The sequence below is a fragment of the Solanum tuberosum genome, unplaced genomic scaffold (assembly GCF_000226075.1).
Source record: "Solanum tuberosum cultivar DM 1-3 516 R44 unplaced genomic scaffold, SolTub_3.0 scf00515, whole genome shotgun sequence".
Lineage (NCBI taxonomy): Eukaryota > Viridiplantae > Streptophyta > Magnoliopsida > Solanales > Solanaceae > Solanum > Solanum tuberosum.
This window is the reverse complement of record NW_006239462.1, coordinates 297296-310908: the sequence shown is the minus strand read 5'-3', so window position 1 is coordinate 310908 and position 13613 is coordinate 297296. Positions and strand designations below refer to the sequence as shown.

Genomic DNA, 13613 nt, shown 5'->3' with positions numbered 1-13613 from the left:
AGGGTTGCTAATTTTTTTCTTATTATAGAATTTAAAGATCCTAATGGATCTCTTGAACTATATAGTACTATTATCTGATTATATTATTGAATCAAAAATGAAATGTCTAATATTTTTTCATTAAAAAAAACTTATTCGATTATTACAAATCGAACAAATGAAGCACGCTTTGCGATCCCACAACAACAAAACATTTTTTCAATCTTTCATATACTAGGAAATTTCACTCGAAGAGGGGGTAAATAAACATTTCATCAGTTAAAATTGGGAATTCTGTACAATGATCTCAACAATACTGTTACCGGCACATAGTCCCCAAGTTGCTTGAACAAAATCGAATATAATAGGGCAGGTAGAAGAATTATATGAAAATAAAAGTTAATCAGGATAAAAATATATTTGCACAAGTGTCACATAAAAGTTATTTTGGACAGTAAGAGTGAGGACATGAAATTTAACATTATAAGAATAAATATGTGCCCAAAATTAATTAATAAGAATAAATATATTAAATAAAATAAGGCACGGTTTTTTTTTTTTTTTTTAAAGTACAACAAATATGATCCTTTTTCCTAAGCAAAACTAAAAAAGTACTGTATACGGCTTCTAACTTTTCTTGGAAAATTATATTGTTCCTCTCATTTATTACTTTATAGTTAAATTATTTGAAATTCACCTTACAACATCTAAATTCTTCAAAAAAAATAGGAAAAAAGGATAAATATACCCTTGAATTATCGTAAATGATATGCAAATACCCTCCGTCATACTTTTGGGACATTGATGCCCCTACGTCCAAAATCTAGAGCATATATGCCCCTTCAACTCTAACGGAAGATTAAATAGGGGACACGTGGACACAATCTTATCCATCGATCTGATGTCGGGTCGGTGGATAAGACTATGACACGTGTATGTCAGTTAGTATAAAGGGTATATATGCTTTAGTTTTTGGACGGTAGGAACACTCATGTCCCAAAAGTATGACGGAGGGTATCTGCATACCATTTAAGATAGTTCGGGGGTATATTTGTCCTTTTTGCCCATAAAATATGATTTGAAGCTCATTTGGATACTGTTTAGGAAAAGATATCTAAATACACTAGCTTATTTTATCATATTCTTTAAAATTCTATATCATTTGAAAAAAATACAAAAATCTCTACTCTCTTCTATTCTCGGATATATATTATTTTACGTTTGATATATTGGGGTCGGGTACATCACTTTACGTGGTGTATCGGGGCATTGAGTCATATATCAGATACTAAGACACAATGTATCAGGACGTTGAACGATGTATTTGAAACTGAGATGCGATTTATAGTGACGTTTTGGAATGTATCCAATTCCATCAAATATAAGGGATGTTTGTAATTTGAAAAAAAAATAAGAAATATGATTTAATTAGCTCTTAATACCTATGAAATTTGTGTAAAATTTCTTAATATTTATGTGATACTGTTTGAGGTTGCACTCAAACAAAAAGTATTTAAAATTGAGTATTAAACTTGAATTTTATTTTCAAAAAAGGAAAAGACTCAAATATGCCATTAAACTTTTGGAAAAGACTCATTTATGCCATCTGTTAAAAGTTTGGCTCATCTATGCCATTATCGTTTAAGAAAAGGCTCATTCATGCCATTATTTTTTAACAGTGTTTTTTCAAAACTATTTTTTACATGTGGCCAATTATAATTCGGCCACGTCATAATTTTTTTATAAAAAAAAATCAAAATTTTGAATAAAAATTGAATTAAAATAACCCACCCAAATTTTAAAAAAAAATCCCTATAACCCATTAGTAACCCAATTCTTTCATTCAATTTTTCAATCCAAAAAGCCCTAAAATTCAGAGGTTCCATGTCAAGTTCAACTTTCGATCGACAAGCTTTTGCGATCGACCAAGATAATTGGAGCAACTGAGTAGCTCACGAAATTTCGGAGGTTCCATGTCAAGTTCAACTTTCAGTTTTCTTCACTGTACATTTGCTTGAACAAATATGTAATAAACTGAAATCTGATGCTGTACAATAATGTCCTATTTCTATTTGAAACGCTCAAATAATGCCACTATTTGTTTTTTTTTTTAAAAAAAAAAACCTCTGTCGATTTGGTCTAAGAAATTTGGACTGGAGGAGTTAACATCATGTTTGTTTTCGCATGTTACCATGCTAGTGTGCTTTTTGGATTGAAAAATTGAATGAAAGAATTGGGTTACTGAGGCTTATAGGGATTTTTAGAAAAAAATGGGTTGGTCTTTATTTGGGTGGGTTATTTTAATTCAATTTTTATTCAGAGTTTTGATTTTTTTAAAATAAAAAATAATGATGTGGTCGAATTATAATTGGCCACGTGTAAAAAATGGTTTTGCAAAATCACATTTAAAAAATAATGGCATGAATGAGCCTTTTCTTAAACGGTAATGGCATAGATGAGCCAAACTTTTAACGAATGACATAAATGAGCCTTTTCTGAAAGTTCGATGGCATATTTGAGCCTTTTCCCTTTTAAAAATAATAATTTTTTAAGTGAAAAAGAATAATCACTTGGAATACTTTTAAATAAAAATTTAAATTCCATTTTCGTTCTGCAATTTAAATTAGAATAATAAAAAATTATAAAATATAGGAGTACTTCATTGTACCAAAAAAAAATTATTTACTTATGTATCTCACACCACCTAAAAAAATAAATACTCCCTCTATCTCAATTTGTGTCACTTTTCATTTTTCGAGAGTCGAATCGTTTATGTTTGACTAGAAATTTGCATATGAAATCTTCAAAAAAAAATTAAATGAAATTTTATATTTATAAATTACATAAAAGTACTATAAGTCACAATAATTAACAATTCAAAATATTTAAAAAATATATGAAAAATTTACGATTAAAGATAGATTTATTTGAATCTCAAAATCAGAAAAGTACCACATAGATTGAGACGGAGGGAGTACCACTTTTACTATTACTTACGTGCTATTTTCTTTGTTCCTATTTATCGAATATATCTTTTCTTTTTAATCAATTTTAAAAAATAATAAACATTCAAAATACAATTAATATCTTACTTAATTTAATATTTAGTCAAACTAGGTCACATATATAGAAAAAAAAATAATCTCATATTTTGGTTGGAAGTTGGAACTTTTATGATTCTATTGTACCCTACAGTTGTCGATCCTGACAATCCGCGTGACTGAATTTGTCTATAATTTTCAGTCCTAAAATACCCCTAATCTTTTCTATCAATTCCACTTTTCCGTTACAATGTTTTTGATGCATTTATAGCCGTACGATTATACTCAATACTTCCAAAATAAGTGGCTTCAGCTTTGATTCTTCTCAGTTTTCTTCTTCCACCTACTGAATATTCATCTTTTGGCAGAGTTTTTAAGTTTTACAGTGATTTTTCGATCTGCTGAGTTATCCATATATATTTTTTTGTTGAGTTTACAGTGAATTTTGTGTTGTCGGATCTACTGATCATCAAGATTTTTGGGTTTGGGTAATCGCCGGCGGCTATGTCAGGTCCATTAGATCGATTTGCGATGCCCTGTGAGTTTACCTTCTTTCGTTTTTTAATTAATTTCTTTACTGATTTTCAACTGCATTGCTGAATTTTAGTTACATTTTTATTTTTTTGAGTTTTTATGATTGATGAAATTATTTGGAGTAATTATGCATCAATGCCGAATTAGTATTTGGAGGTTTCGTGATATATACACTGACAATAAACTTGCTGTTACTCTATTGCTTTTAGGGTTTGAGGGGATTTATTTGTTACACTATGTTTTAGGTGATTGTAACCTTTTAGGGTTTGAGAGTAGTTATGCTTCTAAAGTTCACATTATATGATTGACTGAAATCGAATTGTGGGTAGGTTTCTTGGTTATTTTTGAGGAACTACAAATTGGGTTTTTTTTTTTTTTTTTTAATGTTTGTGGTGGGGTTGAGTTTGCTGAGTTTGTGGAATTGCAAAATGAAGGATAGTGCTCCAGTGTTGATTCAGAGATTATTTTGGATGCGAAACTGAAATGAGATTAAATAAAAGGGATAACCCGCATGCCTTCTTATAAGGGTGTGGTTTGATTGTGGTGTAAGGCAATCCTGAACTCTGGTCCAAAGACTTTGGCAATATGCCCTAGTTGGTGTTCTTCACTTTTTGCCGCTCAGTCATTTTTTTTGTTGACCGTCCGGGCCAGCTTTTGTGCACCTAGACTAATTCCACATGATACCTGCCACCTCCCACGAGCAACAGGTGCTAGGTAACTCTATCACCAAGGCTAAGAGACATGGAAAGAATCACTTAGTATTTTTTTTGTGTCCGTTGTGTTTTGAACCTGAGACCAAGGTCTCAACCACTTAATTGATCACTAGGCCACACCCTTAGGTGCCTGCTCAGTCATTTTCAGTTCCCATTTTAGAACGTGCGGGACTTCCCTTGCGCACTTCATGTCAACGGGAATCTTCTAGCACTCTATTTAGGTGCTTTCTTGATGGAACTCGATCGACATACAGTTTCATGCCATTCTGCTCTTCATATTTGTAAGCTATTACAGTTGGTTCTGGAAAAAAGTGTGAAATTTTATCCAGAATAAGCTTTTAGGATGAAGAGGACTTTTCAACCTTAATTCTTTAAAACCAGCCAACTATACCAAATCCTTAATTTAAGGAGAACATTTTTGATTAAAATCAAATGAATATAGGGGATTCATTGAGCTGACTGGATTAGATTGGAATTTGATTGACCTTGTTCTTTTAATTCAAATGGAGTTTCATAGGAAAAAAAGTCTCTTAACCTTAGTTGGCTACATGCTCAAGTCGAATCAATTCATGCCATTAACAAATAGGGTCTAGTTCCTATGTTTCAAATTTCATCCTTTTCTGTGTTATGTGATTGATTTTCCTATTGTTTCGTTTCCACTGTTGACAGGCTTTGAGGGGTCGTCCACACACGATGAGAGAAGAGAAAGAAAATCTGATTTCGAGAACTCAGAGGATGAGAGGAGGACAAGAATTGGCACGCTGAAAAAGAAAGCATTAAATGCATCAACAAAATTTAAACATTCTCTTAAGAAGAAAGGCAGAAGAAAAAGTGATGGACGAGTGAGTTCAGTTTCAATTGAGGATATTCGTGATGCTGAGGAGCTGCAAGCTGTTGACCAATTTAGGCAAGCACTGATTTTGGATGATTTGTTACCTGGGAGACATGATGACTACTATATGATGCTAAGGTGATACACTGTTATCTTTACTTTCTTCAAGTATTTATGCATTAACTGATTAAGATATATCCTGCTTTCTGTTTTCTTGTGATAGTTTTTCTGTTAAGTATATTATGATTTGCTTGTATAGAGAGAGTTTCAATACCTTTATCATGTCCAAAAAGTTAATTGCAAGTTAGAATGCGTACATCAAGCTTGTTTGTAGAACTGTGAATCAGGGGTAAAAATGAGTACGGGCAGAAAAAACCAATTATGAAATTTGATTTTTGTTGGACCATCACATAGTTAGAGCAGGTTCCTGTGCTTCCAATTCTTGATTAAAAGATAATCTACTTTTTAGTGCTCTTTTTTTTTTTGTTGGTTTGTTCTATTATTTATTTGTTAACACAATTTATGGGGCCCGGTCAGACATTTCATCTCTGCTTGCATTCCTGGAGCTGTCTATTATAAATGACACATGAAAGTAATATTTTGCTCTTTAGTTTGCTTTGGTCAAAGAGGTGCTCTGTGAAATTTACTCTGGATATCAAATCTCAACTTTCTCAATGAACTTCTCCATCAGGCCTTAAGGACTGAAACAAATTATCAGAGTGGTAGACATTGTGAGCTTACCGAACACAAAAAGGAAAATAGTGGTAAAGACATTGTGAGCATAGGTTAATTCTCTCAGAATAGGCAAAATGGAAGTGGATATATTAGATTTAAGGACGCTTTTGATTAAGAACTATCTTGTAGTTTATTCTTGTTTTTGTCATTTAATTACCCCTATGAGTTTCTTGCAGATTTCTGAAGGCAAGGAAGTTTGATATTGATAAAGCAAAGCATATGTGGGCTGATATGCTTCAGTGGAGGAAGGAATTTGGTGCTGACACCATTATCCATGTAATATTATTTCTCCAAGTGATGGATTGTCACAGTATTTCTTCATATATCAGATGCTAGTGACTTCATTTAATCTGAAATATTTCCCACACCAAATTTCCATCAGGATTTTCAATTCCAAGAGCAGGATGAAGTTTCAAAATACTACCCCCAAGGTTATCATGGGATCGATAGGGAAGGAAGACCAGTATACATTGAAAGGTTAGGGAAAGTTGATCCCACCAAACTTATGCAAGTTACAACAATGGACCGTTACATCAGAAACCATGTACGAGAGTTTGAGAAAACTTTTGCAATCAAGTTTCCAGCATGTACAGTTGCTGCAAAAAGGCAGATTGATTCAAGCACTACTATTTTGGATGTCCAGGGAGTGGTATGTTACCTAGTATTTGTTTTCTTGTGCTAACGTGTCGTGATTTCTGATTACATTTTTAGCACTCTAGGGTTTTCATCTTTTCATTTACTTTTGTTGATTTCTCAGGGTTTGAAAAACTTTACCAAGAGTGCTAGGGAACTCATCATGCGACTTCAGAAGATTGATGGTGATAATTATCCGGAGGCATGATTATATTCCTATCTCAGTAAGCACTATAAGGTATTTCATTGTTTTGGGTTCATTAACACATTTTGCTACATTTTGGCTGGTGCAGACACTTCATCAAATGCTTATCATCAATGCTGGACCTGGCTTTAGGCTGCTGTGGAGTACTGTTAAGAGTTTTTTGGATCCCAAGACCACCTCAAAGATACATGTTTGTCTATGCTCTTCTCCTGCACCTTAAAGTGCTGTAATATCAGTTATTTGGCTATATTTACTTATTTGCTTGTGTTGTCAAATTTCTTTTAGGTTCTTGGGAACAAGTACCAAAACAAATTGCTTGAACTAGTTGATGTTAGGTAAAGGGGTTAAGAATTCTTTTCTACTGTACAAGGAAAGAATTGCTTTATTTCTGCTTCTGATGGTACTTCAAAAAGTTCACTTCTTTAAAAGTTGTATTATTGATTTTTGTTTTGTGCAGTGAGTTGCCAGATTTTTTGGGTGGAACCTGTACATGTGCAAATCAAGGAGGTTGCCTTCGCTCAGATAAAGGACCATGGCAAAATCCAGAGATATTAAAGGTTCCATTCTAGGACCTTCACATCTGAGTGAAATTTTATTTCGAAAGATGTTCTTTTACCCACCTTTTTAGGATAGAATGATCTTTTTTCTTTTCCTCGCATTTATTTTCTGCACTTCTCTTTGCTGAGAACAAGGGTGGCCTGCTTGTTCTTCATGTTTTAAATAATCTACAATCATTGCTCCCTTGATGAAGAGTATGTCAACTTTAAATGACTGGGAAAATGGTGCTCCCTTCTTTGATGCCAGATGATTGGTGAAGCACGGCGTGCCAGGCAGGTTGTTAAAGTTGTAAACAGCGAAGGAAAGGTAGTTTATGCTAAGCCTCGCTTCCCCATGGTATGACTTCTACTCTCTTTCCTAAATTATGAGAATACTCTAAATTTTCAACTGTATTTGAAGATTGGTACATGTATATTGAATTTTAGCAGTCAAAAGGTAGTGATACCTCCACCGCAGAATCGGGATCTGAAGCAGAAGATATTGCTTCCCCTAAAGCTGTAAGGAATTATTCGCATCTTCGGCTTACTCCTGTCCGTGAAGAGGTATATTTCTTCCCTATTCAACTGATTTCATGAGTTAACCTTTCTTTTAATGGAGAGAACCTAAAAAATATTCTCTTTCGCTGAGGCCCAGAATAATATAGGATTGCATTCCCTTAGATTTCATGAAAATATCTCCTTCCCCATTTCCCTCCTGAATAATTTCTTTATATGCTATTCTTACCATGATACTGTTCTTTTTACGTCAAACAGGCTAAGGGTATTGGAATGTCTGGCTACACTACAAACTTATCAGGATATGATGAATATGTTCCCATGGTTGACAAGGCAGTTGATTCTGTGTTGAAGAAGCAAACATCCTTTCATAAAGCCTCCATTGCCAAAGGTTAGACTTATGCAAAGAACACATGCATTTGCACACACAAGGAAAAGAAAAAGGGAGGAAGCATAAGAGTCTCTGAATCTTTTAGTTAAACTGTAGGGGTTGTTTGGTTGGGAACAAGTTATCCCGGGATAAGTTATCCCACATTCCCACCATATATATGGGATAACTTATCCCATCACTTTGGTATAGATGGGATAAATAATCAAGGACTACCTAATACCTCCAAGCAAACGCATGACAAAATAATGCATTTTATTCTGGGATTATTGTTATACCTTATACCTTATACCTTATACCTCACACCAAACACATGACAAAATAATGCATTTTATTCTGGGATTATTGTTATACCTTATACCTCACACCAAACGACTCCTTAGTATGCACCTAAACAATGGGGTAAAAAGAGCTCACTGTAGTTCTGACCCTGTAGTTTGGATGCACTGTGCGCCTGTTTGTGATTCGATATAACGTGTGTATATTTATGTATTTATTCACATGTATTTTTTCGTCTTAATTTGGGTTTTTAGTTGCATGCAGTACTCAGGCCCAGCGCCTGCTTGTTACCACCTGCATCCAAGACAACCTGTCTTGGGTGCAAATAGTGTGAACGTTATGCTGTCTGTTTTGCTTTAAGCTCTATTTTGGTCGTAAAGCTGGAATTTGCTGACATCTGTGGTTAATGTGGAAATTTATGCTGCCTGTTGACCATATTCTTTTTTTATTAGTCTGTTCTAAGTTGTCAAATTTATACTAACATGATGTATATGGCTATTTACCTTTTATTCAGGGATACTTCCACCAGCAGATTCTCAAAAGCCTGCAGGTGGTCTTAGTGCTCAGCTATTCGGACTGCTTATGGCCTTCTTCATGACTGTGGTGATGCTTTTCCGTTCAGTGCTATGCTACATGACTAAGAAACTTCCAGATCCATCAATTGGTCAAGACCAAGCTGTTCAAGAATTCACCTTTGATGCCAACAATAATGAGGAGTTTCGGCCACCTTCACCAACTCCAGCCTTTACTGAAGCTCAACTGCTTTCTGTTGTTCTGAAGAAGTTGGGTGAACTTGAGGACAAAGTAAGTACACTTCAAGAAAAGCCATCTGAGATGCCTTATGAGAAAGAGGAACTGCTAAATGCTGCTGTTTGCCGTGTGGATGCCCTGGAAGCTGAGTTAATTGCAACCAAGAAGGTAAATGTTTAAAGATATTGAATGTGAATAAGAGTTAAACCAGTTTTGCTTCCCCAAAACTTGCAAGTTTCATGTTTACAAGCTCAGCTGGTGTTTAACTTGTGTGATAAGGTTTAATAAATTGAGTCTAAAGTAGGTTATGGGCTAGTTAACTTTCTCAAAAAAAAAAAGTAGGTTATGGGCTGGTCTTATTAGAGACTCTTGATCCTTTGAGGGGTTTGCCAAAGCCAGAGACAATAGCAAATAGAAAGGAGGAGGGAATAGGTTGGAATTTGACAATTAGTGTGAACGCTAGCATGCCTGCAACTTGAAAGTAATATTACATGATTATGCTGATAAGGTGCTGCCAAACTTATGACTTGTTTCAGCCAGGGGCTGCTGAGGATAACAGCATCTACATGTAATGTTGGGTTGCTGAGATTAATTATCACATAGCTGTTTCTCTTGGTTTTTGAGTTGATAATAATATTATTTCTTTTTCAAAAACAGGCTTTGCATGAGGCTTTGATGAGACAAGAGGAACTTCTTGCATACATTGATGGTCAAGAAGCTGCAAAATTTCAGGTGAGTTTCCAGATTTATTTGGTAATTAGACAGCACTAAATTATGAATGAGCCTAAGTAGGATGAGAAGTTGATGTCATAGTGAAAACTACACCCGAGGAAAAGTCTAGGTGCGTATGAACTAAAAGAATAAAAAGGCTTTGAGCAGCACTTCATTTGCACCTTCTGTATTTGAGTGTGTTTTTGTTAAGAAATTATACGATTCATTGTTGATTTGTATCTCTGCTGTCTTGTTCTGCAGAAAAAGAAGTTTTGCTTTTAAGGATCCCTTGGAAGATGGTTGAGCTCCGACTTTCAACAAAAGTATCCGAATGTGATGAGAACATACTTGTAATATGAACAAGCAGGCATGGATCCTAATCATTGTGCAGTGGATTTGATCATATAATGTACCTTTTTTATCTTCTGAAAAGTTTGCTTTTGGCACTATGAATTTTACCATCTTTCGTGTTGGTTGAAATGGCCAGACCTACTAGGAGTTGTACCAACATTTAGTCCCCAAAGTGGCAGAACATTTACTAATTGTGTTTAAGGAGGACAATAGAGTGTTTTCACAAGTTGATGCATAAAATTAGAGTAACAAATGAGATGAATGTTAATGCAAAACTAATTAGGTTCCTTGTTCACTCCCTCCACTGCTGGGACTAAAATCTGATAATCGTAACATACCTTGCACCTTCGAAAATATCATTGTCGAAATCACAAAGTTTAGACTTTAAAAGAGATGCATGAAACACTCACAAAGTTGAGTGTCTTTTTTGACATTTCAAGCTCAAACTATTTAGATTGTCAAACGATTAAATTCAAAAAAACATTGTCTTCACTTTGAACATAACAATATCTACGTTAGTGATGTTTTAGACCTATTTTGTCATTAAAAGTAATATGAGATAATTTACAACTAAAAAATGATACTATAATTGTTATACTCAATCATGTGAAGTTTTTAATTCTACTTCTAAATATTTTTACTATTTCTAGAATAATTTTGATAGTTTATGTAACAATTGAGTCCGCAGAAAAAGAATACCAAAGCTAAATCAATAAGAATTTACTTAAGATCTAAACACTTATGATTTTGTGCGACATACAATAGTTTATATGCCTATTCCGTCAACTTAGACAAAATAAGACGAAAAAAATGTACTTTTTGAAAAGTTATGAAAATAAATGACATATAAAATATATATGTATATATAAAAGGGAAAATTACGTGGAAAGACCATCCTTAAGACTTAACTATATAAATAATAGTACTTTTTCAGTATTACAAATATGAAAGTTTTTTTTTACATATATAGCAGTTTTACACTCTGTTTGGATCATTATTCCCCATTGTATTGTATTGTATCGCTATCATACCTACAATGTTTGTTTTGACTGTTACTTAAAATGTATTGTATTGTATTGTTAAGTTTCGTTGTTATGTAACAATGAAACCCCCCATTTTATGAAACAACCGATTTGGTGTGTTCCCATTGTTACTTAATTTCTTTTTTCAATTACTTCCTTACATAATATTTCATATTACTATTTTACCCTTTATCCTATACTATACTATTTAATTCTAATCAAACCTCATACCCTAGAATAATTAAGGATATTTTAGTAAATTTATAAATTACAATACAGTACGATACAATTAAACCAAACAATAAAAATGTTATTAAACAACAGCAAACAATACAGTCTAGCCAAACAATTGTATCTACCATACAGTACAGTACAATAGAGTACAATACAATACATTACATTATGAAACAATGGGTAACAATGATCCAAACAGAGTGTTAAAGAAGTTGAAAAGATAATTATTATTATTAATATATAGATAAATTAATTATCTTCTTACGTTAATTCAAAAAAGTTCTTCCATATCTAAACTACAGTGAAAAAAAAAGGACAATCTTAAATCATTCTCTCTTTGTATTTACAAAATTCTAAACATTTTAAATACATTCAAGTCATTACTAATCTATATAATCTTCTCTAAGAATTCTTTCATTGTTGGTCGAGTTTAATCCTTCATTTGAGGTACGGTTGGTAACTACTGGGTAGTTATCGAAAGTGTTCATTCGTCTGCATCTCTTCAGATTTAATCTCAATTTTTATTTTTTTCACATAGTTCAGGTATGAATATTATATAGGGAAAAAAGGACAAATATACCCCTGAACTTTCGTAAATGGTATGCGTATACCCTTCGTTATACTTTTAGGACGTTAATATCCTTACCGTCCAAATTTCGGAGCATATATACCCTTTAAGTTAACGGTGGTACACGTGTCTCGATCCTAACCACTAACCTGATATTTATTAAATTTCTGGTCAAAATTAAAAAAATCCACCCGAATTAATCTAGAAACCCGCCCAAATACATAATACCCATGACCCAAAAATATTAACCCAAATCCCCAAATCAATTCACCTAATTTAAGATCCTACTCCGACCCTTAAGCTCCTTCTCTTTCTCATTCACCTCTTCTCTACAAACAAATCTAACCTTACTACTAAACCAAATCCTAATTCTAGTATCAGTCTTTGTGCTAGTCCTACGATGGTCTTCTTCTCTACACGAAATGAGAAAGATTATATATATTATGTCCATTTCAGCTGTTGTCGTCCTTAAACCGTCATAAGGACAAGAATTAGTGAGCAAACAAGTTGAGGTTTAATGGCGGTTGGATAAAATTTGGTACAAAAATTGTGTGAAGTCTTTCAACAGTTCTTCTAATGAAATTTGATCAAGTATAATGATGGTGGTGAGTAAATAATTGATTTAGCTAAAAAGAAAGATTAAATGGGTCAAGACACATGTGAGGAAGTTGAGGAAAAAATGGAGGATGATTCTGGGGATGAAAGATGATTGGATCGGTCTTCCTCTTCTATGAGAAAGTTGAGGAGAAATTGGAGGATTTAGTGTTGAGTATGATTTGGGGATGAAGATGGGGAAAGATGCTGCTAAACAAGTGTTTAAGTTGCTTAATTTGAAATTAAGTGAATTGATTTGGTTAATATTTTTGGGTTATGAATATTATGTATTTGGGCGGGTTTCTAGATTAATTCGGGTGGATTTTTTAAATTTTGGGCAAAAATTTAACAAATATCAGGTCAGTAGTTAAGATCGAGACACGTGTACCACCGTTAACTTAAAGGGTATATATACTCCAAAATTTGAACGGCAAGGATATTGACGTCCTAAAAATATAACAAAGGGTATACGCATAGCATTTACGAAAGTTCAGGGATATATTTGTCATTTTTCCCTATTATATAATATTGTTGAGTTTTATCAATTCTTTTTGTACATTGTTTCTCATAAACTTCATCTATATTATATAATTGGTATAAAGTATATTGCATTTCTAGAAATGTGAAGATCTTGTGGTTAAATCAATTACATATTATGGACAAGAAAATGACCTGAAAAAGAGATTGGTTGATTGTCTTGTAAACCTCCGTTTTCATCATCCTGACACAAAGCACTGGTTGTTGTAGTATAAAATATACTTGCTCATTGTATAAACTTGTTCTGCTTCCTACTTCATTGGCCTAAGGCTTCTGCAATACTGGCTGTGATAGTTAATATGCTGCCCACTCGATAATTTGGCTACCATATAATGCTTAAATGAACAATTACACAGTAACTTTACCTTTCCATGTTCATTCTCAAAGTATAATACACAAATTAGTCACTAATTAATTATTTTTAGAGTTTAAGTTTTATTCACGGAGGATGAAAA

At 33.4% G+C, this 13613-nt stretch overlaps 1 protein-coding gene across 2 annotated transcripts; it reads left to right on the top strand.

Annotated features, from left to right (window-relative positions):
* The first annotated feature begins 3308 nt into the window (after positions 1–3308).
* LOC102598704 (phosphatidylinositol/phosphatidylcholine transfer protein SFH6-like) lies at positions 3309–10429 on the top strand. Of its 2 annotated transcripts, none has more exons than XM_006365230.2 (14): positions 3309–3558; positions 4937–5237; positions 6011–6110; positions 6217–6483; positions 6592–6669; positions 6761–6862; positions 6958–7007; positions 7130–7229; positions 7477–7566; positions 7659–7772; positions 7983–8115; positions 8906–9309; positions 9799–9873; positions 10114–10429. In XM_006365230.2, the coding sequence occupies exons 1-14, from the start codon at positions 3525–3527 to the stop codon at positions 10132–10134; spliced, it is 1869 nt and encodes a 622-aa protein (XP_006365292.1). In that variant the 5' UTR covers positions 3309–3524; the 3' UTR covers positions 10135–10429. The 2 variants fall into 2 exon arrangements, with proteins under 2 accessions (XP_006365292.1, XP_006365291.1); XM_006365229.2 differs by having other exon boundaries at positions 7656–7772.
* Positions 10430–13613: the final 3184 nt, after the last annotated feature.